At 42.8% G+C, this 27189-nt stretch overlaps 1 protein-coding gene across 1 annotated transcript in view; it reads left to right on the top strand.

Moving 5' to 3' along the window:
• Positions 1–27189, top strand: part of CEMIP (cell migration inducing hyaluronidase 1) — a gene marked incomplete at both ends in the record, with an annotated part of 50991 nt that overhangs the window by 11406 nt on the left and 12396 nt on the right. Inside the window, 9 exons of the mRNA XM_080350883.1 lie at positions 1384–1525; positions 2350–2541; positions 11372–11547; positions 12120–12329; positions 17850–18055; positions 21239–21308; positions 22151–22279; positions 23009–23094; positions 25864–25995. Coding sequence (XP_080207009.1) covers positions 1384–1525; positions 2350–2541; positions 11372–11547; positions 12120–12329; positions 17850–18055; positions 21239–21308; positions 22151–22279; positions 23009–23094; positions 25864–25995 — 1343 coding nt within the window. The remainder of the gene's footprint in view (positions 1–1383; positions 1526–2349; positions 2542–11371; positions 11548–12119; positions 12330–17849; positions 18056–21238; positions 21309–22150; positions 22280–23008; positions 23095–25863; positions 25996–27189) is intronic.

Here is a 27189-nt window from a genome sequence, read left to right as displayed (position 1 = left end):
AACGGGAATGCTGACAGTATGAGTGAAAGTTTCCAGGGCTAGATGTTTTAAACTCTCCTCTTGAACAGAAAGGAAAAAACTGCCCTATAATTTTCTGCCAGCTCTTAGAAAATCCACATTCATTTCTGCCTCCATATACATATATTAGTGGTGACAACGTAGTTCAAAAAAGGGGTCAGATGTTTGTTGTGATACAGCCCTTTCTAGCATGCACATTAAAAGAGAAACAAGAAAGATATTCTTCTGTTCAAGAAACAAACCTTTTATCTCTTCTGTTAAATGACAGTTACTTTTTTTTTCATGTTTACTAAAGAGAGACATTTTTGAGTTTATCTTGCAGATCTGAGGGCAAATCCTCAGGTAGTGTAATCTGGTGTTGCTCATTACTTTCATAAAGTCACACTGATTTATAGCAGCTGGCCTGCTCCAGCTATGCTCCATAGAAGAAAACTGAAGATATGATGATAATAACAGAAGCACAGCACAGCCACAGGCACATTCCTTCTGCTGACAGTGTTAATCCTATACATGGCGGCGGGATGTATGCATTAATAAGGAAGGTCTGTATGACTGAGGGAATCAGGATCAGACCCTTAGTTGAAAGATGGCTTATCTCCCAGTGCCGTGTTAAAACGCAGGTGATATTTGGATTGCCCAGTGCAATGCAGCACGTTTTTGTGAAAGGGTCAGGAGAATCGCAAGCTTTAGAGCCAGACTGTGAAATTTAACATTACCCTGAGGGGTGACATTGCTCCAGCAGGAACACAGGAGAGCCTACATATCCCTCTGCTTCTTGCTATGATACAGCCTTTTCTCTCAAGGCTGGTACTTGTGTGTGAGAAAAGGCCACCTCTTCTCAATCCTTGCTGGGTATTAGAGCCACTTTGTCTCTTTTTTTTCTTAGAGACTGATCCATGCAAAGAAGAAATAAGACCCCCACCTCTTTCTTCTGCAAGGTTCAGACATCACCTAGCCACAAGCAATTAAATGAGTGCAGGGAAGAGGCTTGAAACTATGAGTTCATTTGAGTGCAAGCATCTGTGTTGAGTGTTTTCATCTGCCCTCGAACCAACTGCAAGAGAAAATCTAGGGCACCAAGGCAGATGTTAGTGAAGCTTAGAATACTCCTCCCAAAAAAGCGCATGGTCTTAATATAGACACGGGAGGAAGGCATGCACCTAGCAATAATCTGTGCAGCTTGAGGATAAAATAGCTGTGTTTGAGCACCAGCTGGAGTGCCGGCTGGATAGCACACACAACAGTCACCGTGTTTTGTTATACAACTGTTGTGCATCACCCAAAACAAAGCAACGGCATCGATGTTTTGGTGAAACCCTTCCACCTCAGGGTATCACCTGGTTTAGATTTCTGTTCTCATTCCAGGCAATGACGCTTGATGGAGCTAATTTAACAACTGAGGTTTTCTACAAGAGTGGCCACGATTACAGGTTTCTGTGCCACGGCAAGGACCAGACGGGCGAGGGCTGTCAGAACTACCGAGTACGGTTCCTGTGTGGCAGATCTGGTACGTGCCCCATGTTTGAAAGCCGGACCAGGGAAAAGCAGAAATATTGTCTTTCCATAACTGGCCATTGTTTGGTGTAAGAACAACTTGAGTCACTCCCCAAGCTGAAACTTCAGCTAAGCTATTGACATGAACAAAGATAAAACAGCTGAAGATTTATGTCAGGAAAAATTCCTGAGCACTAACAGAGGCAACAGGGTGGTGTCTCAAAACCCAGCGAGGCTCTGGCAAATACTTGGCAAGTCCCTTCCTGTAAATATCTTGTCTTTTGCTAAAGCATTTTGAGATGAGGTAAGATTCGTCAATCAGAGTTTGCGAAGACAACGGGTTTTGAAAGTAATGCTTTGGTTTGTAGTTATTAATTCCAACACCACTGTCCCTAGCCTGGTCATTAGACAGGTCATTAGGATTCTTCAGCACTCGGCTGGTGGGAAAAAGAGGGTGGAAAATGGTTGTTTTTCTGGAAAAAACAGTCGTTATGTTAAAGACCACTTGGCTGCTGAGAATAACAGTGCCCAGCACCCACAAGCGCTGCTGCTAAGTGGGTGTGGTGAAAATCAGCCTCTAAAAGCTACATTTAAATTTAGTCCTGGGCTTAGTGGAAAATCCACCTGCCTGCAACTAAAGGAAAACACTTTCTTGTTTGTTTGCTTTCCAAGCCAAAGCCAGTAAAAAGCATATTTGGAAGAGTTAACTATTTTTTTTGTTGCATGAAGAAATCATTATTTTTGGTGGTGTTTCAGGGAGGGAAAAAAAAACCAACAACAAAAACCAGGCGTATTCTGATAAGATTAACTGAATTCTCCACTATTTTGGCTTTTCAGTGAAACCAAAGCTTACAGTGACCATTGACACCAATGTGAACAGCACCGTCCTGAATCTGATGGATGATGTGAGCTCATGGAAACCTGGTGACAGGCTGGTGGTTGCAAGCACTGACTACTCCATGTACCAGGCGGAGGAGTTCCAGGTCCTGCCCTGCAGAGCCTGCAGACCCACCCAGGTCAAGGTAGCAGGTAAGGGGCTTCATCTTGTCATGCTGGTGTGTTACTGTTCACAAATTCTGTCACTTGTGCTAAGGTGTTTCCATTAAGAATTGCAAAGAATTGAAAGACACACACTTGAATCTGACATCTAGTTTTTAGATGCTTTTGGGAAACACAGGCCTTCTGTGCTTCAAAGACATCTAATTTGATTCTGGTTCCTTTCTGCCTTCCCTTTTTGTAGCTGACTCCGTTTTTTTGTCCCCAGACACATTATTGAATTAATGTATTTATTTAAGACAGACAAGTACATCTCATGTATTTGAATTGTTCAGTTTTACATAACTGTATTTGAAACTGGATCACTTCCTAGCAAGCAGGAGTTGAGCACAGAATGAGTGAGGGCAGGAGCAGACCATGAGAGACTGTGAAGCTGTGAAGTAATGAGCAGCTGGCTCTTTTCCTGAGAAAGTTATGTTTCACAAGAACTGTAATCTTACATTTTAGAAATACTGTTTTGTACTACTGAAGCTACTGTTTTCTCTTTCACTGTGTCTCTAGATGGCATTCCTTAGGGGTGATGTATTAACTAAACTTCTGGCATCACGTGGCAGGCGAGTTGCCCTGAGCCACAGCGCTGGGGGAGATGGAGCCGGTGAAGTGCTGCTCACGTTAGTCTGGGATGGAGACAGTGTGGTGAAGGGCTGAGCAGGAGGAGCAGGAAACTTTGCAGAGCCAAAGCGTTTTTCTCTTGAAGGTGACTAGCTCAAATCCAGAACAAATTGCTCTTGATGAAAATGACTGTAAAGTGGACTTCAGATTCTAAGTCCAATTAAGTAGCATAACTGTGATGAAGCACAGACTGTTACTGATATGAACATAAAAGTGAAATCCAGAGCGGGAGTGAGTCTGTGAAGTGTTCTTTTCCTTCTAGAACTAGACTTTGGCACACTGATAAACGTAACATAGAAATACCGTGTGAACTGCCTGTTCTGTGAATAGATCAAGAACTTTTAATTGCTATACTTTGAAAAAGTAGAAATTATTTTACTGTATAAAAGGATGTAACAGCTGAAGCCATATTTCCAAGGCAGCATCTGCCTGGCAGTAAATGCACGTTACATTATCCTTTGCTTACACAGTGGCAATTGCTCTAGGCAGAGGGTTTTTTTTTACAGCAAGATCTTTCTGAGAAACCATGAGTGCACTTGGAATATCCAATGCACCAGGGAGTTTGCTCATTCTGTGAACTGAACCACTTCACCATTATCTGTGATGCAACATCTTCTGGAAGGTACGAATATACTTCCTTTGGCAACTGCCTCCCCACAGAGCTCTAGCCATTCATTGTTGGATGGCCTGAAAGAGAGACGCTCATCAAGCCAAGAAAAATGTTATTCACAGTTTGAATGTATCATAGTCTTATGACTTAAAATGATTAGTACTTTCAAAGAAGACATATGTCCAAGTTGAATATTTTTCTTGAGCAACTTTTGAGGTATTGGAAAAACTGGTATGATACGAGTCACATCATGGAGATGATCTTGGAAGATCGTCAGTAAAAATAAAGATGGCATAGGAATATTTCTTATAGGCTTCCCATAATCTAATGTGTGTGTGAAATTCACGTAATTGCATTTGTCTTCTATAACAACAGCAACTAAGGTAGTTGAAGAATATTAATCAAGGGTTAATAAAAAAGTTCATGTGAATTTCAAGTAAAGAAACAGTGGAAAGACTTGTTAAAGTAATCATGCTCTTGGTCTCCGATTACTCTTTAGGAGAATTAGGACATTCCTTTTATTACCACAAATGACATGAACACCAGGGCCAAAGTCTGCCCTTGCTTATATCCAGGCAACTCTATTGACGTCAATGGGATTTCACTGATTATATAAATCAAGGCAAAATCTGGTCCAATAATAAAAATCATATCCAACTTTCTTGTAACAAAAGCACATTCACACTAGAAAATAAAATAATCTGCCTGATTCTAAGTTCAGTCTAGATGAAATTAAACCTGGGCAAGGTCGAGGTCTCCCCTTCCTTTAGGAGCAGGATGTCCTTGAGCTGCTCTGTGCCCAGCTATGGTGTAACTTCATCCATTGCCCTGTGCCATGACGTGTAATTAGCCACAACAAGGAGCACTAATGAGCCAAGAGGTGGGTGCATTCCATGCCTCCTCCTCACCACAATGCCTGCAGCTGCCTGCACTCAGCACAGCTCTGCCTGCCCCCTCCCTGCCCTGTCGGGGGGGTGGCAATACCATGGTGGTGGGTTCTGAGCTGGACTCATTGCTGGAGGAGGTGAACACCACTGCTCTGAGATCTTGACTTGCACAAAAACCTCTTTGTGCATGGGTGTGCATGTATGAATCCACTGTCCTGCGATCAGGCTCTGACTTTGATGAAACTTGTTGGGGTTCCATTAATTACCTGTGAGATTTGTGTTAAATAGGGCTTTATTTGTCCCAGTGGCTCATCAAACATTGTGTGAAGGGAGAATCAAGTCCTTAGCATGGGTGAGCAGCCTCTGCACAACCCACGCTTGCACGGTGGCATTAGGGTATTAGTTGTGTGTGAAGACATTAATCATAAATGTCTGCCTTCCTTTCCTGATGTGAGATATTCAAGATTGCTTTGCTCCTCCCAAGAAAAGACCTCCACACAGATATATTTATGTAGGGAGTCTCAGAGTGATGTAAATTTGTAATAAGTGGAATGGCCTAATTTTTCAAAGAGATTTAGTTTAGAAGCTGAGAACTTCAAAAGTCTGCCCTTTGAAAGACAAATGATAAAACCATTCCTACCTATGATGGTTTATTTCCCTTTTAATCTTTATTTTTTTTTCCTTTCCATTCTTTTTGTAAATGAAGCCTAAATGTCAGGTCTGAACTACTTAAGAATCTCTTTGTTTAAAAAAAAGGCAGAAAACCTCTGCTTTGTGGACAGACAATTTGGTGTGGCAGCCACTTGGCATACTAAGGTTTAATTATAATTGATGCTCTCATCATTTAATAATATTTTAATAGACATGGTTTAGCGTATTGTGCCAAATAAGTCAAACTCACTAGTTAGCTCATGTCCTATTTATATTCGTTACTTCCTGCTGAAAACTCATACTTGCTTTGCTTGCTAGAAATGAATTGATTAGAGGCTGGTCATTTCAAAACAGCTTATGAGAGTTAATACTCAATTCCCATAAGGTTTTTGTAGAATTTAGATGTCTAACAGTGGACTTCTGCAAATTTCAGTGCAGAGAGGGAGGGAAGGCACCCAGGTACTGATTTTGTGCACTCTGTTATTGAAATAATTGCACTGATTTCAAAACTGCAGCTCCCATGAGTAAGCGCAGCGTGCACAAGGACTTGGCTCTGCAGGTCCTGCTCCCAGTGAAACGGACTCTCACTTAAATGGAAGTTTTTTCTCCACTCACCTCCTTTGTTTAACTTTATTTTCACTTGTCATTTTTCTGCCTAGATTATTTTCTCTGTGGGAACAGATTAAAACTGTTTGATCTCCCAACTTCACAAGGTTTGGGGAGGGACAATGGTACAGGGCAGAGGGAGGGAGGAGGAAGGAAGGAAGGAAGGGTTGTGTTGTTATGATAGAACTGGATAGTAGGAAAGATCAAGTATTTTGTCTAGTTTCCCTGGGAAACAAGTCTTATCTGCATCTTGGTTGCTCTGTATGAAGTTACTACCAATGCTGATAAGTTTCACCATGGAACAAAAATGATGAAATGCTCTTTTGTGCTCCTATAGGCTCTTGATAAAACATGAAAAATCTATCTCTGCCTGGCATAATTACTCCAATTATCCCACGTACTGATGAATCTATGATTACAAGCACACATATCTTAAATCCTGCCTATTGGGTTGCAAATACTATAGAGATACAGAGTTTACTGTGATCTTCTTCATGCAGAGAACTTCAAAATAAAAATGTGAATACATAATTCTCTAACAACTGCACAGCCTGTGTCAGCATTCATCTTCTGCTGTAAGGATGGGAGAAGTTACTCCACTATCAAAATTCAGAAACTTTTAGAGATTTAGGGTGTTCTGTTCAGAAGTTGGCATCACTTTGGCTGGAACTTGCCAAAAGCTCTTGTTTTAAGACATCCCTGGTGCTTGAGGGCTGGGCAGGAAATGTTGTGAAATGGCCCTTTCTAACAGTCCGTCAGTGATTTTTCTTCTACCTGTGAGAATTGTTTAGAAGCAGAATTGAAAGAAACGTACTCATGTTTACATGGTGGTTTGGAAGGGTTGAGTTTGAGCCTGATTTAAGTAAGGATTCAATGTATTTGTCCACCAGACTTGCCTAATCTTCCCATCCCAGTTGCAAGAACTTATATATCAGGTTAAGGTGAGGAAAAACTGGAAGGTCAGAAGGGAAAAGCCTAGAATGTACAGAATTATGTCAGTAGATTGCTAAGTAGCTGCTGCAGAAAGAGGGCATGGGGTGGGATGTGAGCGGCCTTATGGAAGAGCGTGACACTGCAATTGGGAGAAAACGCTAACAGACCTGACAGAGACCTCTCAATGCTCAATTAAAGCTAGAATGAGCAGATGTGCTGCCCTCAGTCCATATCAATCCTCTTGTCACATCTATCTGCAGCAATAAGATCCACTCATTTCAGCCTTGAAACCAGACAGCTACAGAGGCTTTGATCCAATGCAGCATTTAAATATGTAATTAATAATATGAATGTGAACTCAAGGCTCTTCACGCTTCTACAGCGGAGGGTGTATTTCCAGCTTTTGCAGGACACCTTGAAGGACACAAGGGTTGAAGGGCTAAAATAGGATGAGCTACCCAGCAGGAATCTGTCCCAAGATGGTTTAGTTAGCTCTGAACTCCTTATAAACTTTCATCCTTTCTGCTGTATGTCTTTTTACTGGAAACTTGATTTTCCATGGAAAAGTTATTAACTCAAGGAATATTTATTCCTTAAGACACCGGGTTGTACTGCGTGAGTCAAGAATCTGGTCAGCTCACCCAAACCATGCTGCATTGCATTACAGGCTTGTGGCTTAGGGATGCAATAGCAAACCCCATCAACATAATTCAGAATAATGAGGATTTGACAGGGTGCCTGTGTGCACATTTGTTGGTTATTAAATATAAGCAATAGGGGCATTACCAGTGATGACAAACATTTGACAAAATGATAAATCTGACAGAGGTCTGGGCTGGCATCTACAATGAGTTGCACTGATTTTAAAGATGCCCTGAAGGATTCACCATCACTAGATTACATGGGCTGAACAAACAAGTTTGTGTTCAGCATTTCCTTTAAAATCTCTCATTTAGGAAACAGGAAAAGACCATGAGAGAGAAGGTCTTAGCTCTACTTTATCTTCACCAAACCCAGACCTTCAAATGTCTGTTTCACTTCTGAAAGGAATATTTAGCAGTTTGTGTCATTTAGAGCCAAGGCATTTAGGAATGCATGAGTGTACCTGGGAGGGTTTTCAGAGACATCTGTCTAACTTTCCAGAGCTCAGCACCCTTCCAGCAGCTGAAATAGTTTTAAAATTCCACCCTCCTTAGGTTTGATAAAGCCTGTGACCCAGGTTTTATAGGTAGGTTCAAGTGTGACAGGTTTTGCTGGAGCTTTGTACGGTTTGGAGGGACTCTGCTTTGAACTGCTTTGTTGATTTAAGCATGCCCTATCATCTAGGTTTATCTTAATGCATACTTTCTTTTAATAATTACCTTGTCCTCACCAACAACTGGTGACTTTAATAGTCACTATCTTGAGTAATGAGCATGAATTTTGCTGAATCAAGACTTCTACCAGGCAAGCCCACACATTAAAGAAGTTGTTCCCTGCTAATTTACATTTTGCTAACTGGAGGTGCCGGTGTGACAAATGGAGCAGCAAATCCAGGGCGTTTTTCCCTGTCTGTTGCACAGACCTGTTGTGGGAAGACGTAATCCGTGTCACTGCAAGGCTTTGTTTGGTTTAGATTATAACATGGCACAAGCCTGGCTTGCTGGCGAGGCAACATGTGTCTGTGAGGGATGCAGCAAGACCAAGCCCAAAGGAGGAGATGGTGAATCAGTGACCCCTGGGGCTGTTTGCAGTTGGGCAATCACTGGCACCCGCTTTGACGCTGAAGCAGCAGACAACGTTCCTCCCACGTTCAAAGCACAGTGTTGCCTTTTCAGTATCACCACTCTAATGCCAGTTCGCAAACCCCTGGCTTGGGTTTGCCCATGGTCAAGTGCCCAGGGTCTCAGATATCGTGACCGCTCCCTGGGAAGCCTCCACATGCTGTCTGCAAGCTTCAAATCTGCAGCTTTGCAGAGTGAGAGGCTCCCATCCCTGTGTGAACTCCCTGAACTCGCCACAAAGCAGCCTCTCTTTTGCTTTTTTTCCTAAACATGGCCCAGTGGCTTCTTTCAGAGTGCCGCATGTCTATGAATTGTCTATAAATGCACATCGTGGTGCTCCCAGCTCCCTGGGAAGCGCCTGGTCCTGGGGTGCTGGTTTCCCACAGGTATTTGCAGCACCTGAGGGCTCTTGTGCCAGGGTTTGTCTGGTTTGTCTCCCGTGAGCTGTTTCAGGAACTTGGCCCCATTGCCATGGGGAGCTTGAATTTCAGGCTGCCAAGAAGATAGGTTTGTTTTTCAAAATTCTGTTAAAGGAGCTATTATTCAAAATCCATTTCTATGTTGGAAGGGAATTGCTTTCCATCTCTCCTTTTATCTCCAAACAAGTCAAGTCAGCAAAAGCACAATGTGAAAAACATGCACCCAAGAAGTTATATTTAGAAACTGGTTAGTCCGTATTTAACATTCCTGTCAGTGCTTACACTATTTTGCATGTCTGGACTAGTGTTAAATTAAATTAAATACATGCAAGCATGACATTTATTATTCTAGAGCTCAGCACATGAATAACAAAACTGCCTATCTAATTTCACTGCTACAAATCCTGGAGATGTGGCTTGAAATAGGATGTTCTTGTGATTATCTGAACTTCTTCCTGCATTTCAGTAAATCAAGGAAAGGTCAGCTCCGGGGGAAACTGAAAAATAACAGCTTAAAAACAGTTTCATAATGAGAGGCTGTGTTGCTTAGCAGACTCACTCAAGGGTCCAACACAGAATGTCCTTGTGTGGAGGACACTCACGGCAGTGGCTTTGTAAATGTACGTGAATAAGGACAGCGAAGCTACTTTTTGGGAGAGCTGGCTCTGGTTTTGGCCACACACGCAATGAGGCTCACTGGCTTCAGAGCAACAACATGGGGAAGCCCAGCATCTTTCTAGGGAGGCAATCACAAACGTGGGTGAAGTGCAAACCTCTTTGCCTTTGCAGACCGTTGTTTCTGGCTCTGGACACAGAGCTCAGAGGAGCCACATCTTCCCACCGCAGCCCTGGGTAAAAACACCCACCCATCCTGCCATCACCACTCCTCTAGTTAATGGTGTTTTTCCACGTGTTCATACTATTTTGGAGGTGGAGGTGCCAAGGCAGAGGGCACGCATAGCAGTGTGAACCCCGTCCTGCAACACAGTGGTCTTGGAGCAAGGCGGAGCACTCACCCTTCCCAAATCCCAACATTACCATCAAACTACACTGCTCTCAGCTCCAGGAGGAAGAGGGAGTGAATGGTATTTTCTTGTCTTTGCTATAAAGCCGAAGCATCATGTTTTGGTTAAAAACAAGATGGTTTCAATGTTCAGAATCCTCCCCTCAACTTGGCACCTCCGCTTAAGCATAAAGTGCTTTGCAGCGATAGCCAGGCTTCAGACTTGCCATTTGTTTCTAATTACAGCTTTGAACGACTCCATTGAAATCAAATACATGCAAGTGTAGCATTCCTGAAAGTTCAGTGTTTACTTAAAGAGTTTATTACTTATTTTTACTGGAATAATACAGAATGTAGTCAGTAAGATGAACCTTTTCCCAACTGCATTCTCTGCAGAAAGCCACAGAAGGAAGGAGGGAATGTGAATATGTTTGAATGAAGTTACAGCAAAGAGATTATTTTGCTTTCTAGACATCTGCACTGCCTGGACTTCACCCCTTTCTCGTCCAGCCAGGGAAGGCTTTCTGTGCTTTTAACCCCACCACAGAGCCAGGTGTGTGTGGACGGGGGTATGAGCAACGTGGCTCGGCAAAGAGAGATGTGGCATGGGGTTCATGGAAGATCCTATCAACTCTGACTACACCAGGGCAAAGGGAAGTGTTGAGAGCAAGTTGGAGAGATCTAAAAGATGGGCGGATCTAAAATTGAGAAGTTTTGGAGGGCAGGCAGGAGGAGGTTTTGCAGCCCACAAGCTGGATGCAATTGTCCCAAGCCACAATTTCCACAAGGCTTTCTGTGCCCAATCCTCTCCTTGCTTAGATTCACAGCCACGGCATTAGCAGGATCAGACTGATGCTCGCCTGTGAGCAGTGCTGCAGGATCTGAGCAGCTCTCAATGTCTTACTGTAGGAAGTGCTGTGCTATCCTTGGGGATTTAGACTCTTTGGTAGCTACATCATCAATTTCCTTTGCATTGGATGTTCATACACAGCTGATTGTTATCTAAAGTAAAAAGTTCTTGAGTGATCTCTGTCCCTTTTCAAGGTAGGAAATGTGTTTTGTCTAACGGGCTGTGGGTTTAGCTCCCTGGCTAAATGAAGCGACTTAAGACCAAAACCCCCACTTCCTCTTTTGCAAATAGCTCAGCAAGACCTTGGGTGACACCTGTGCTCCATCCTTCCCTCCTTTGAGGAGTCAGCCAACAGATTTTGCTGGTTCAATGACTCTTTTCATTATCATGCCAACCCCACCACAGGAAGCACAAGGGGAAACCAGCAGCATTGGCAGAATAACCCTGAAACTGGATCTTGTTCTTTTAGGGAAAGCAACATACCTCCACATTGGTGAAGTCATTGATGGTGTTGACATGCGGGCAGAAGTGGGGCTGCTGAGCCGCAACGTGGTGGTGATGGGCGAGATGGAGGGGCGGTGCTATGAGTACAGCAGCAAGTTATGCTCCTTCTTTGATTTCGACACCTTTGGGGGACACATCAAGGTAGGTCTGGGGCCCTCTCCTTGCACTTTCCTCCACCCACACCTTCACATACCAAGGAAACCAGGATGCAGAAAGGCAAAAATCCATCGTGTCAACTGCTGAGCAAACAGCCTCTCCCCAGAGTGCAGCAGATCCACCTCACTGCTGCCTGTCCCTTGGCTTTGAAGTGCACTTCACATCCCTGCAGATGTTGCTCAGCCAGCCAGGCTGGTGCTCAACCCATCTGAGATACTATCTCCACATCCCAATATCAGTTTTCCCCAGATTCTGCTGGTGCTCAGCCAGGGAGTTTGATTTAGGCCCAGCTGACTGAAACTCATGGAAACCATTACATGCAAATGGTTTTCCTTCTGAAATTAAGTCACATGTGGCCGTTGAAGCAGTGGTGGGATTACAGAGTAACTATGGTCTCCTTAGCCACCATGACCCTCTTTCCCTTACCTTGCAGCCATACAGTCCCTTCTAGGCAGTAAGTCTCTCTAACAAATAACAGTATAACCCTTCCTACTCCCATATTAAAATAACTTCTTGTGCTCAACAGTTTTTTTGACTCATGTTCCATTGTTCTTCAGATTGGTCTTGGTTTTAAGGCTACACATATTGAAGGCCTAGAATTAAAATACATGGGCCAGCAGACAATGGGACATTACCCGATTCACTTCCATATGGCTGGAGATGTGGACGAGAAAGGAGGCTACAACCCTCCAACGTACGTGAAGGATGCCTCCATCCACCATACCTTCTCCCGCTGTGTCACAGTCCATGGATCAAATGGTTTACTGGTAAGAATCTCCAATGTCTACCTTAGAGATCCAGGCACTAGTTAAAATATTTCCTCATATCATGAAAGCAGGTTAATTATTGCAGGGTGATGTGTATTGTTAGAGCTAGTGTCTGACTCTTCCCCCCATCCTGATGGTGTGTCTATACATTCCAGGCATATTTCAACCTGCATTAGAAAGGAGGAGGCTGATGTGGCACTGTAGGCTGTGTGTGACTCAAAGCAGGCAGAGCTGTTGTCTGTGTGCAGAGATGTCTGCAGACCAGCCCATCTCTAATGAGTAGCTAGATCTATCTATAGACAGACAGCTTGCAATTTAAAGAGGATAATCAGAAGGTTTAAGTGTGCTTCATCTTTCCTGTAATGGTGGTTTGTGTTTGCAATGCCATTCACAACATTAAGCATGCACAGCGCTCTGATTTGTCAGAGATGCTCTCCAAAGCAAGAAATCCTTTCGGATAAATCTATAAAATGATCTGTGCTTACCAGACAAGTTACAGAACACCAGAGATGGTAAGAACATGTTCAGATGTAGTGGTGCCTTCTTCTTTGGAGTAAAGATGTAGAGGGAAAACAACGCTACATTACTGAGTAACCTGGAGACTGGCACGTAACCCCAGAAGGGCTTTCCTAACTCTTATCCTGCTTCTGATAGCTGTTTCTTACCTGTATTCATGAAATGTGCAGAAATCTATCCCAAAAGCAGAGCTGCTGAAACTGTGAAATAAACATCAGGTTTGACTCGACAGCTTTTCCCCGCATATCAGCTCAAATACAAAGTCTTAAATGCCAGGATTTCTGTAGGCAGAGAACTCTCACCCATTCGGTGAGAGGGCAGTGTATTCCAAAATGAAAAAAGTCCATGAGAGTCCTGAAGAGGAACATTTGTACAGTTAAGAGCCATATGCTACCATATGAAACAGTTTTAAGAGAAGACACATCATTGGCAGTTGTAACCTGGATAGACACTGTGCATTAGGAATTTGTACCCATACCACTGTTCTAAAGTTATTCTACCATCTCATTGTAGAAGCCTCTAAGAACCTATTTTCCTTGAACTTATTTGGGGACAGCACTTGATTTCAGTCCCTAGCTAAGACGTGATTTTTGCCCTTTACTTGCCAAAAAATGCTTCCTTCTGACTGTAGCATGTGGAGGGCTTTGCCTTAAAATCTCCCTTTTCTCAAGGACTGCAGGCTACAGCCTCTAAAAGTGGCAGAATTGGAAAAGAAAGTCACAGGCATAATTAAAATGCACAGAAGTTGAAGAAAGGGCATTGAAATTGCAGCTTCAGAAGCAGAGTAGCTTTTATCTGCTATTTATGAATCTGAGGTTTTGAGTTTGACCTCTGTCCTTTTAAGTTTATAACATGATCCTAAAAACCTATCACATGAGCTCAGCTTCTGAAGAAAAAGAGACATTCTACTATATAAATTATATAAGGCGTTCAGGGTCATATGGCATCTTCCCAATCCAGAGTCACCAACCCAGGCGCTCGGGATGCAGCCAATGTGCAGAGTGGAATGGCAGCGTTGCAGGGTTCATGTGTCACACCAGCATGGGCTGTTACCAGTGGCACCATAAACGCGTTCTCTGGCTGCACAGAGGTTGCACAGCTGTTGAGCTGCAGGCCAGCTAAAACTCTGCTTCTGTGAGATCTTCATTCCCTGGTGATCAATACTTGCCAAACCAAATACTGAGAGCCTGGCATTTTTGCTATCGGTCAGTCGGGTGGGTTCATATAGGTCATTTGGAAATAGTTCTGTCTCTTGTGCTTTCTCCAAATGACAACAGTGCTGTGGGGGATCCATGGCATAGGGATCCATGTCCTCAGGCTTTTCCAGACAAGATGGCATGGTAAAATTTAGACAGGACGATGTAGCTGCTGAAAGCAGCTTGATTCTCTTGCTGTTGCTCAACAGCCACAATTCCCTAAACAACCGTGCTTTGCAAGAGAAATCTTAGAATTTAGGACAAATAGTCTGAAATGTTAGTCAGGGCTTTAATCCCTGTTGATTATAGTTTATCAAAATGTGTGAATACTAAATCTACCTGTAGCGTTTCACCTGTTTTTTATTCTAACTGTATAATTATTGCTGACAGCTGAAAAGAAAGCCCCAGTGAAATACAGCATTCTGACCAGGTTTGTTCAGTTGCACCATAGAAGTCGTGCTCCAAGGTTGCATCACTTAAATGTTTTTTCATTGCTCTGTGATAGACATCTGTAGTCAAGCAGCTCCATGCCTTGAGTCATCAGGTGATCCCACCACAACCTCCTCAACTGCTCTCTGACTCTATTTTCCTTCCTCTCCTCTTCCTTCTGCCCCAGATACATTCACAGATACCCACGTGAATCTCTGATGAGTACAATGATTGTTCTATACATTTCCTAGTTACCTGTTATCTTTTTACTTGGGCAACCCTTCGTGTTTCTACAGGCACGAAGACCATTTGTGCAAACAGTGATGAGCTCTGTCTTTCCCCAGGTGACATTCATTCCCTCTGAGATCAGGTAGATCCAAAGCATACTTGATGCACACAAGCCATAATTCAGAAACAGCAATACAAAACATCTAGAAGGGCTATTAAACCTCAGCATTTCATGATGTCCTTATCATTAGGCTACTGATTTCAAAGGGGCTTCTTGCATGACTGTAGTAGAGCACCTGTGCAAACGCCTTAGCAAATGGGAGAAGGCCATCAGGTTTTTTTAATTGTCATTAAAGCAGGATGGTAACACAGGCTTCCCTGCTTCCTTTGCCATCACTTTTGTCATGTCACTTCAGAAATTCTCATGTGGAAAACACTAGGAGAAAAGAGTGCCCAGTTATTCCCAATGGCAGAAATGTACAGATCTGTACAGTACACTATGAATCACTGTCTTAACATGAATTCACTTCATTAATGAGCTATTCTGCACTTGTCTACAAGTTCATGTTCACTGGAAGGCACAGAGGGTCTTTCTGGAAACAAATCTGTAGAAATTCTTTTCTCGCCACAATTATTGTTGGAAAATGCAATAATTACCCAATGTTTTCTTTAGTACATTGTCCGTAAACCCACCTAGTTATGCCACTGCAATCCCGGGTATGAAACTTTGCTCTGATTCCCACTCTCTCCACTGAATCCCAGTGTGCGAGCTAAAATAGAAACAGCCATTGGGGAGGAAAATTAAATGGAGTTCAATAAACAGTCTGGCAGAATCCAGGGGAGAGCTGTACTTCATGGCATAAGAGGTTGTGCTATCTAACTGCCTGAGTGGTATCTACTTTTAGTAATCCAGCTATACTACACAGCAATTGTTTTACCATGAAGGCCATCATCTGGCCATAAATTATTCATGGTTAAAGTAAGATTATGGACTATTAGGAGGGTTTTAATGAAATAAAAAAAAATAAATCCATTGGAAAAGTTATTTTGGAACAAGCGTCTCATTTGCTATCCAAGCATTTCAGTATTGGGCTTGTGCATGAAAACACGCACAAGAAACTAAGTCAGAGCTGACCAAGAGATGAGATACGGGGAAAAGTAATTAATCAAAGAAGGGTAACAAATATATTAAGGACCAGGTCCCTGGCTGATAACTCTGTGTTGTTCTGTGGGATTTTAAGGATGAGTTAGGAGAACAACAGGTGTTTGCTGGCTCTGAGCCCCTCTGCTGATGCACATTCCTCTCCCCATACTAGGAGATGAGGAGATGGGTTCCCCTGTCATGTTACTCCCCATGCACAGAGCTGGGCTTTGCCCCAGCTTTGGTCTGGTCACTGCAGCTTTTCATGTCCCAGTCTTGGTGCAGTGCTCTGCTGGCTGGGAAGATTAATGGTCATACGAAGTGGCTAGCATTTATCTACCAAAACCTTCTCCATCATCTAAATGTCATGGCACCATTACTTACATGTCTTTCCAGTATTATTGTGTGTGAGAGAAAACCAATAGATTTTGGTGGAAGTTTCTGTGCAATTCTGACATCTCTGTGATTACGATTCCCTGTACATGTTGGAAGACTTCTTCTGAAGATAGGTCACTCTCCTGATATGTTCTCCTATCCTGTAAACCTTTACAAGACTAGGACAACTCTTGCTTCCAAGGAAGGACAATTCAGTCTAGTACATATGTTTTACACCAAAATAAAGAAACCTTGACCTTACAAAAGCTATTATCTAATTAGATTGGGGAAGTTAGCAGTAAATTTCAGTGAGGTAGCTTAAAGGAATGCACCACTTTGCAGGTCATTTTAGCTGTGTTTAATTTACTGTGATGACTCGTGTTCAGAGATTTGAGTATTTACACTGGAGCATGGATGATACATAATAGATGTGTGTGCAGATGTAAGCTTGTAATAGATTTGGCAAGCAAAGTGTTCTTTCTTATGTGAAAACATATTTGTAATCATTTCAACACTAGTCCTGGGATTTGATTTGAAGCTAGTGCTCATTTCCTCAAGAAAGAGGTATGTAGGTGACAGAGATGTCTCAGGACTGTTTACAAAAATAATTCAGGTACTTGTGTGCATGGCTCTTTCAATGACACCATAAAAAATAAGTCTTCTATCTACTTTAATATTGTCTTTTGCCCCTTGGCAATTGCTGTTTCCTCAGAAGCATTTGTAGGAGCACACTGGTGTCATACTAGGCTTAGTCAGGAAGTTTTCCTAAGTCCAAGATGGTTGGTGGGTGATGGCTGATGGGAAGAGCAAGGAGAGAGCCCAGGAGAGCCAGCACTCCACCTGGCCAATGGAGACCTGAAATTCATTTTCCATATCCCAGACATAGCCACTACAAACTGATTTGTTGGACATGGTGTGTCTGAAGGCTGTTGTTTCTCATCCAGTCCTAGCCTTAGGCTTTGAATTCACATATCTGCTTCTGAAATTGTTTTCTCAGATCTTTCAGTGGGGCGATGGGTATTGTTCTGCCCAACACAAAGGTATCCCAATGTTAACAACATTCAAACCAAAACCAGAACAGCACTGATTAACACCAGCTGATTTGTCTCAGGGTCAAGTAAAGCTTCTGTCAACAACTTGGAAAAAAGGATCAGGTCAAACCTAAAACAAGCCAGCCTGTCTGGAAAACAACTTGCTGCCTCTCTGATAGCCTGAAAAAATATTTTTTCAGCTCAGCTGCATTTTTCAGATGCATTTTATGTAGCTGCTCATGTAACTCCATGTGAAGATGAATGAGCCCAGATGTGATTTGAACATCTACCATCCTCCATTCATCCCCCACCCCATGTTTTTTCCAGCCTCATGCTAAGATAGTCTCTGATTTCACAGGCAGAGAAAAGAATGGAATGAGCACTTCCTAGATGATGACAAATTCTAATTAAATGTAAGTGTTGGAGTTATTGCTTAAACTATAAGCTCTTAAGAGCAGGGAGCAATCTTGCTTTTCCTTTTGCTTATGCATCCTGAGTTCAAGAGGATACTAAAGTTCCTGTATGACATTAATGTAAAGTTTTTCTTATTATGTAGTGACTGAAGGATGAAATTTGAGCACAGAGCTTTGTTTTGTACACGCAGGTAAAGGACGTTGTGGGTTACGATGCACTGGGCCATTGCTTCTTTACAGAAGATGGACCAGAAGAGCGCAACACGTTTGATCACTGCCTTGGACTGCTTGTTAAACCCAGCACCCTGCTCCCCTCCGACCGAGACAGCAGGATGTGCAAGCTGATCACGGAGGGCGCTTACCCAGGGTACATCCCCAAACCTCGGCAGGACTGTAGGTGAGTGAGCACCTTCCTTTTCTCCTTTTCTTTGCATGACTTAGCCATAAAAGATATATGTTCAGTGTTACATGTACATGATCATGTAGTCATCTGTGGAGGTTGGGGCTGCATGCCCCAAAGGCTAGGAGAGCAGTCTCCTTAGGATCTTTCTACTTGTGCTGTTTAGGTGCCTACACACATAGGGTGTAATTTCCATTTTTAGCATAAAGTCGGTTGAGATGGTTGCTACTTCAGATATTGAAAATCTATCTTTCAAAGTACATTGTGATGCCTTGTGCCTTACGGAGTGTTGGCTCCCATGGCTCAGCAAAAAGTTGCTGAGTTCAGAATGGGCTGGGTTCTGACATCCACGCTCATGGTGAATGGTTGCTGATTTTGAAAATACTCCCATCAATTCAGAAGTCATTATTTACGAAGAACGGATACTGTTTAGTGATACAGCATTGACATTATGCATTCATTTGGCACGGTCTGCCCAAACTATGGAGTGAAACCAAAATAATATATTAAATGCAGTTTAGCACAGAGTTTGAACTTGAAAATAAAAGACTGAAGACTCTATGCACCCACTGGATTTCTAATAGTCTATCTATACATGAGCTCATGAAAACATTTCCATGAGAACTTCTGAAAACTTCTGTTTGCTGCAAACACTGTATTAAGTTTGAAAAATACTGAATGCATTTCATCTCCTTTTTAGTAAAATCCTTTCCTGTAAGTGCCCTTGCAGATCTGCCAGCTGAGGTTTAGATGAGGATTATAGAAGAATTTACAATAAGAAGGGATTTAGAAGTTCTTTTTGCCATTCTGTTGCATAGTAGAAAAAAAATCAGGTGAAGTATAGAAGAAACACAACCAGCTTGGCTGAACAGTTTAGAAATTTTTCTTAGAGGAATTCCTGAGTTCTTTATTAGCAGTAATTTTTAAGCACAGATTAAAGAAATGCCGGTCACAAATACTGTAGTTGTAGTTGACCCTGTCATAAAGCAGGATGTCGACTCATGGAGCTCCTGAAAGCCATTCTAGCCCTCCTTTCCATGATTTTCCAACTGATTTTTCTGCCCAAAAATCAAGATGCACAACCTAGGAATATTATTTCATTACTAATTACTAGCTGTTCAGGGAACCTATTAATTTTGATACATATCAGCAGCTAATTCTTTCTTTTTCTTCCCTCATTCCTCCAGCTCCTCTTACTCTTAACATAAAACCTGGGTTCTCAGCAGCTAGGCAAGCAGATCCTCAGCTATAGTCCAGGAAGCATAGTAAGTGGTCTGGAGAAGATCTGTGGAACCATGTTTTCAGAGTATTTTTTATTAAAAGCTGGACATCAAGCTTGCCTTTAAGAGTTTACAATTGATGGTGGATCATCCTGAGGATAAGACCCCAGTGCAACAGAATGGAAGGTCTTCCAGGATGAAGTTTTGTCTTGTAGTTTTGTTGTAGTTGATGTGGGGGAAAAATCTACACTAAAAAAAGAGCTAATTTTCAGACCCATAAAAACTCAATGAGAAAGTCTCTGGAGCCAGACTTCCATCCTGGAAATGAGACAGTTAGAAGCTGATTGATGCTTAAGAGCTAAAAATCTTCAGGGGATTTCTTTTATTTGGAAATACTCTTAATATGCTGAGGCTATATCAGTATCACCCCTTCTGTCCTCAGAACAAACTGGGGTTCTGTCCAAAGAAACATATTTTTAGCTTTTGAGTTTGGCAAGGGAAAGAGATGAATTTGTGCAATGCTCTTTTTCACATCTGTGTTTGTTTATGAATTAAACTTAATGTCTCCATTCATAAAATAAGAGTTAATCAACCATTGTGCTCCTTTTCCACTGATAATCCATTTAATAGCCAGAGGGATATGTTTTCTTTCATTTTGACGACTGTTATACGAAAAAGCGCTAGGAGTGATAGGCGGAGGTCTATTGAAAAGGTCCTGTGGTACTTTGATCTGCCATGTCTTCCTTTACGAAAGAATTCAAGGTCTGATCAGATAAATAACTTGGGCTCATCCAGCCTGAAAATACCTGAGTACCGTAACACTGCCCCTGGGGCAGCAGCCCAGGCCCCCAGCGCAGGGACGGTGGACAAGCACTGGCTGCAGCTCCATCAGCTTGGAAGAGGCTGCTAGAAATTAAGACAATAGGAGTGTGCCAAATGACACAGGAACCTGTCCAATCCACTTGGCTTTGAGGAGCAAGATTGGGCTGAAAGACAGGTCCCTGTGGAAATACAATGTCCTTGCCCTTGCCTCCGCAACAGGAGGTACTCTATAGATCATCTCAAATTGGTTTTTTTCTAGACCAGTCCCATGCCCAAAATTAGGAAAATTTTGCTGTCTTTTAATGATAAAGCCGCACAAACAGAACATCTTAGGCCAGTAAAATCAGTTGGCCTAAAGCCCCTGTGAAGTCCTTCATAGCAAATTTAAAATAGACATTAGGATTCCATAGGTTCATCCCCTGCAGGAGGGCAAATCTCACCCAACCAGTTCAAGGAGCCAGTCTGCTGGGTCTAAGTGCTGGATGTTTTCCTCCCAAAGTTCATGTGCCTGTTGGTTAATGAATGCTGTATGTCACAGGATGGACAGTGATGGATTGATCTTTCACCCTTGATGGGAATCTTTCAATTAAGAGTCTTTTACGTGCATTAGACAAATGGAGTCCTTTTGTCCCAAAAGAAATGCACAGGGGAGTGGGAGCAAATAAAATTAATGAATCACAGCAGCTCTTGGAAAAGGCAGGTACTGGGGTACACTTGGAAAGCCCTTAAGAGGCAATTCATTGGGTGCCTGGATTAAATGAGTCTCTAATGAACCTGAGGGCTTATTTGGGGGCAAAGTTCTTTTCTGTGACTTGTGCAACAGCATATTTTTACTTTATCATAAAACATGATTGACATCTGACAGCTTCATAGCAGGCTTGGAATTGCAGTCGAAATTCCTCTTTTAATACTTGGGGTTTTAAAAGATAAGGCCATGCTCTCTGTCAAACCTCAGAGGACATATGTGGTATGGGAAGAGAAAGAGAAGAAAAAAACCAACATCCCCTTTGCCCCCTAGGCAGGACCCCTTATCTACAGAGTTATTGGCCCTGCCTGTACTGGGGGTGTGTTGATTGCTGACTCTAGTGTGTGCTCAAAGTGTCATTTTCAAGTTATTCTTTGTTTTTCTGACCTGCAGTGCTGTATCCACCTTCTGGATAGCCAACCCACACAACAACCTTGTAAACTGTGCAGCCGCTGGATCTGAAGTGAGTGCAGTAGTTTCTTTTTTGGTAGCAACTCAGACCAGTTACAGCCCTGAAAAGCTGAGGCTCTTGCTGGAATAAAACACGCTTCTGTTACTCAGGCATTTTTGAAACTGCAAGATCGAGACTTATATTAACGTGGCCAGTGCTGCCAATAAAAAATAATGCTTTTCCTTTTGCTTCACACTTCTTGTCACTTGCTGTTTCTAGAGCTGGATGCCTTTAACAAAATTCCCAGCCTTTGCACAGTGTGCAGCTTGAATAAATTAAATAGATGTGACTGTGGAGTCCCAGTGAAGTCTTTGGCAACGATTCTGTTTATTGGAGTACAGTAATGGTGCTCTGAAATTTCAATCAGCACTAATGTTAATTCCATAGGGATTCTTGATCACATCAGGAGCCTTTATTTCCTACTAAGACAAATAAACAAGTAAACCTTAAACAAAGAGATGTGGTCTTTCCAAAGCTTCCAAATGTGAGTACATAGATTTGGGCTCCTAGATACATTTTTAGGCAACTAAATGAAAATGATCTGATTTTTAAGATGTGACCATGAACTCACCAGAGGACGTCAGTGTATGTGTTACAGATTTTGAAGGTCTCGCTTACAGTTTCACTACAGATGTCAGAGCTTAAGGCACCTTGAAGAAGTGAGGACATTAATGTGAATATATGTGTGTGTTAAACTCTTTGCCTCAAATAGTTATCAGGTCAATGCTGCTAGCTGTGATTTGTTCTGAAATCTGCTGGCTTACGTCTTTGTGGCTTTGCTGATAAATCCTTGGGCTAATGTAGACCAGCAAAGACGTTCAAGCAGAGGCTCAGATGTCCATTCTCTTTATCAGGAAACAGGCTTTTGGTTTGTTCTGCACCACGTGCCGACAGGGCCATCGGCAGGCATGTATTCCCCCGGCTACTCGGAGCACATGCCGATGGGGAAATTCTCCAACAACCGAGCACATTCCAACTACCGGGTGAGTCTGCACGCAATGGGAATGCTGCCTCGGAAAAAAACCACCATCTTCTCGCTCCAGCTCTTTGGGTCTGCAAGCTATTAATGCCTGTGCTTTCTGTTTCACCAAAAGTTACTGCAAGCTTGTTTGTGTCTGCAGATAAAGCAGCTTGAGTGCTGGCATGGGAGCTCTCAGAGTCAGCCAGCACCCACTTTGCCTGGCTCTTGGGCATTCAAAGAGGCTCTTGCCTCTGCTCAGGCTGCTGCTCTGCTTCTGCACTCCTAAAGTAGCGCCTCCAGGAGCATCTACTGGCGGTTTGTCTAATTATAGACCTCAGCTGCCAATGTTAGCAATTAACTGAACAGCTTCTAGAGGCATAAATACAGGCCTCTGTGTCTGATCGCATTCTCTTTACTTATTTACCCTTAGCATGCTGTGTTGTAGGGCTGTGTGCTACCGAGTGCTTTAGACTGCAGCAGGGTGTCTGTGGTTATGGGCATACACGCGTTTACCAGGGAGATGCCGTTTCTGGAAATCTGTGGCAGTTTGGGGGGATGTCTGCAGGTCTGGGTAGTCCTGGTAGCTCCTCTGTTTCACATGCTACAAACAGAAGCAGTTATTGGGATTGTGTGAGTGACTTGGGTCTAGAACAGTTGGAGGTAGAGCCTAGGGATGGAGAGAACTGTAGAATATATACAGAATACTTACAGAATACTTACAGAATACTGTAATATTGCATTTCTGTTTTAGGCTGGAATGATCATCGATAATGGCGTTAAAACCACTCCAGCCTCTGCCAAGGATAAAAGACCTATCCTGACACTGATTTCTGGGAGGTAAAGCATTTTGTACAGTTGAGTTTGAAAAATACTTCTCTATAGCACTGTCTGAAAGCTATAAAATTCCCCCCAAGGAAGTTGGCAAGAATCATAGCAATGCCTTTGGGGTGGCTTTTATTGAGAAGAGGTCTTAGTTTACCACTTTCTACCTTAATCTTCTCCATTACCCTTCCTAATGGACCCCCAGCACCTACACCCTTCTGGTTTTGTCCTTGCTTTTTAGCTCTGAGCTGAGCTGGCATGAATGTTACATCTGCTATAGGGTGTACCACTGACTTTTTGTTTTTTGTAGATAAGCAAGCAAATGAAATGTTGTCCAGTCAACAGCCCTGTTAGGCATAACTTGCTGCAAGAGTTTCCCAGGAATAAGAAATTAAAGTATTTCCTGGAAATGCTGTTGATCTTCATTCTTTTAGGACCTGCTTGAATAGGGAGTGCTTATGTAGCAGAGCTCACACTTTCATTTCCAGTTTCTGTCTACTCCCAAATCTGACACTACAATAATAATTACAATTGAATACACAGAGCAACCCGTCATCCCTGCTGCTGTGCACAGGCTCTGTGCAGCATCATCGAGTCATTTAGAAATACTGGAAACTTCTCTATAGAGCCTATCGTATCAGCAAACCTACCATGGTCTGGTGGCTTCTGAGAATCCCCACTCTTTGCCCAAAGCTGAGCCCAGTGAGGAGGCTGATGTAAGCAGAGGGCTTCTTGTGGGCAAAATATAATAGCATAAGGACCGCACTTGCACCCTTTTATCTCCTTAGAGTTTGAATCTGGCTCTTAGTTACCAATCCCATGGAGAGAAAAGTGCTTAAATATTCTCAAGTTTCATAGTTTTCTTTCCTGACAGACCAATTGCCTTCAGTTGCACGCAACCTGCATTCCCCCATGACTGAGTTTCTTGACAGAAGAAACCACGTAGGGAAGAGAAACCTGCTGAAAACTCATTCTTAACGGGAGAATGGCTGTTCATTTCTTCCTTTTCTCTTTTCCATCTCTGAGGTGTGAGTTACCCAGATTGCTCTGGTCGTGCACTGGGCAAGCACCACAGGGCTGGGATCAGTCCTTGTACCCAGGGACACCCAGCCAGCAGCTCAGATATCGGTTATCTGTGATCCACATCACTCCAGTGCCCTGCCTAGCAGCTGATGCTAAAAGATGTTCAAAAGCGAATATTATTTACGTTATTTCAACGCTCAATTAATTGAAATGATTAATTATAGACTACTAACAAAAGTAACTGCTAAAAAAATAATTTATTAAGAGCAGCCTGCTCTGCAAGTACCTCCAGATTCTCTTGGGAACTTGATGCTGCTTTTCCATGTAGCTGAACGTGTGCTTTGAGAAACTGCCTGCTGCCACAGGCACAGTAAGTAATTACAAAAGGCAATTTGTCCCTTGCCATACAAAGGCAGGAACGACCCCTCGAAGCCAAGCAATTCATAATGCAGTCATGTTTGTGCTCGGGGATAACCCACCAGCACGAGCTGCAGCTCAGATTATTTATACCACTTTCCACTTTTCATGTGTCAAGACTGAAAGACTGAATAAATGATTATAGCTGGACTGGCTGGGGCAGACTTGGAGGTAGGCTGGACAGCTGGAGAGATTATTCTGCGTTCAGTTACAGCATTAAATATCCTGGCCAAATTCTGTACTCTGTAGTATTCCTCTGGTTATACACAGATGTGAATGAAACTGGAATCCATCTCAAAATATCTGTATTTAACAATGTCTGGGGAATTCACAAAGGCTGATACTAAATCTCTCTCTGAAAGCAAATTCACAGTGAGGAAGCTGCCAAAGCAATATTCATTTACTGGAACGCTATCAGCCTGATGCTCAGTTTTAGGCTGATATGATGGCTTATTAAGCAAAGCAAAGCGCTATTGAATATCTATTAGCGATTTGACAGCTTGGCCTTGCTACCCATTGGTGAGGTATGAATTTTAATCTCTGGACCATCCGTTGCTGGCACGGAGTTGGATACTCATCTGTCAGCTTTCTGAGCTGAGTAGTGTGATGGAAGATGCTCCTTCGGTAGCAGAAGGGAGAGCTGTGTCTGGGTAAATGACAGCTGAGCTCAGCATCACCATTGCGAGCCAGATCCTTGCTCAGATCCTGTGGCCGACATGCAGCAGCTGAGGGCACACATTGCTGCATTTTCCGCTTGTGTCTGCTTTTTTCCTACATCAGGCCAGTATTTCATCATACTTGAGAACTTCAGAGTTAAAGCATCTCATATGTGTGTCCTGGGAACATATAGTGGGAATAGCGGAGGACATAATCTCAGCCCTTCTCCAAGATGTTTTAATTCCTTTCCACAGCAAGCAAAATTTGGCAGTGGTACTCCTTGCCACAGTATAGCCAAGGTTAGGAGATAAGAATGCTCAAAAGGGAAAACGAAAGGATATTTATCTAAATAACAGGAATGTGCTAAAGGGTAACAGTAAGGGATTAAAAAATATCTCAGGCTTTTGGGAGCAATAATAAACTTTCCATGCTTTCAGCAATATATCAGCAATACAATAATGGAAAGGTGAAAGGAAACTTGGAGTGGGTCTTTACAACTGCTCTGCCTGGACCGTCCTTCGCTTGGCAGCTGGGTCTGGCCATCGCCGCTTGACTACACACGCCACTTGGATGGACTATTCTCCTAAAGCTGTTCCTGAGCTAGCAGAAACCAGATGTTCAGCAGAGTTGTGCACTGAGCAAGGCTGCCTTCCCTCACCAACCTTTCTTCTCTCCTCCTGGTTACAGATACAGCCCACACAAAGATGCTGATCCTTTGAAGCCCAGGGAACCTGCAATAATTGAGCGCTTTATTGCCTACAAGAATCAGGATCACGGGGCCTGGCTGCGGGGTGGAGATGTGTGGCTGGACAACTGCCAGTGAGTTTTGCCTTATTTCAACTCTCAAAGTTCAGCCTGGTGTTTATGGCCAGCATAGCTGTGGTTCAGACTATTTATATTGCTTTGCACCTTTCATATGGCCAAGATTGAAATACAGATGAAACGTTAAGTAAACACAGGCATTATTTTACACAAACAGAATCTGCTTTGTCTGAACTGTCTTCTGATTATTTCTCTATGTGATTCTGACCAGCGTTCAAAAATGGTCACATGCACGCAGATACATAGATGCAAATGACTGGAAATAAACCACAATTTTTTACATTAGAAATGAGATGCTTTGAAAAGAAAGCAGAAAAATCCACCACCTTCCCTGGCTAAGCCTGCTCACAGATCAGTTTTATGTGGTTCACTGTTATGCTGAATAAGCAAGTCCTGATGGAGCAGACATGAAACTATGCATCATACCAGTGAGGGAGAGAGACTGGGCAAGTGCATGTTGTACCCTTTGAAGGCCATTTCCTGCGCTGGTCAGAACAGATATTTGTTTTGCGCTTGAAAACAGACGATCTCCTACAGTTTCTTTTGCTGAGCCAGGCTCTTGATATCAACCTCAATGAAGAAAGTGGAGAAAAAGGAAAAAGTTACTTTAGGAGGCATGTTGTGATAACCCTGGTAGGAATAGCTGTCACACTGTTATCTGGTGTCCAATTACCGGCCAGAGCTGCCTTACCTTCCAGTGACCCAAACCTCTTAAAGCAACCGGTGGTATGAACAGGCTCTAGTGATCAGTCAGGCTGGCAAGAATGGGGCTGTAGCAGAACACTCAGAAATGCAATATTGATAATACAATTTATGCTTATTTGAACTTATGAGTCAGAAGTGTCTAGCACACTCCATGACCAGCAAGAATTATCTTTGCAGATCACACTCATGTCATTTAGACATCTGTGTTGCTTATGGAGCAAATGCAGCGTGTGGAGGTTGCTGGAAGACTGAGTAGTTCATCAGTTTCCAGCAGCAAACCTATAAGTGTGCATGAATTTGAGGGAGCAGCCATCACACTGTAATTGTCTTTATAGCCACAGTAATTTCCATTTGTATTGCTACAGGAAGACTTATGCATTACATTAACGAAACAAATGTTAATGTGGCGTGCGGTACATAAACTACTGTGTGTGTCTGTGGGGCTGCAGCGAGCAGAGGGAGGCGATAGCGTGTGGAGGGCTGCCA

Source organism: Nesoenas mayeri, assembly GCF_963082525.1.
Source record: "Nesoenas mayeri genome assembly, chromosome: 11".
Lineage (NCBI taxonomy): Eukaryota > Metazoa > Chordata > Aves > Columbiformes > Columbidae > Nesoenas > Nesoenas mayeri.
Note: the sequence above shows the minus strand (reverse complement) of the source record. Positions and strands in the feature narration are given on the sequence as shown.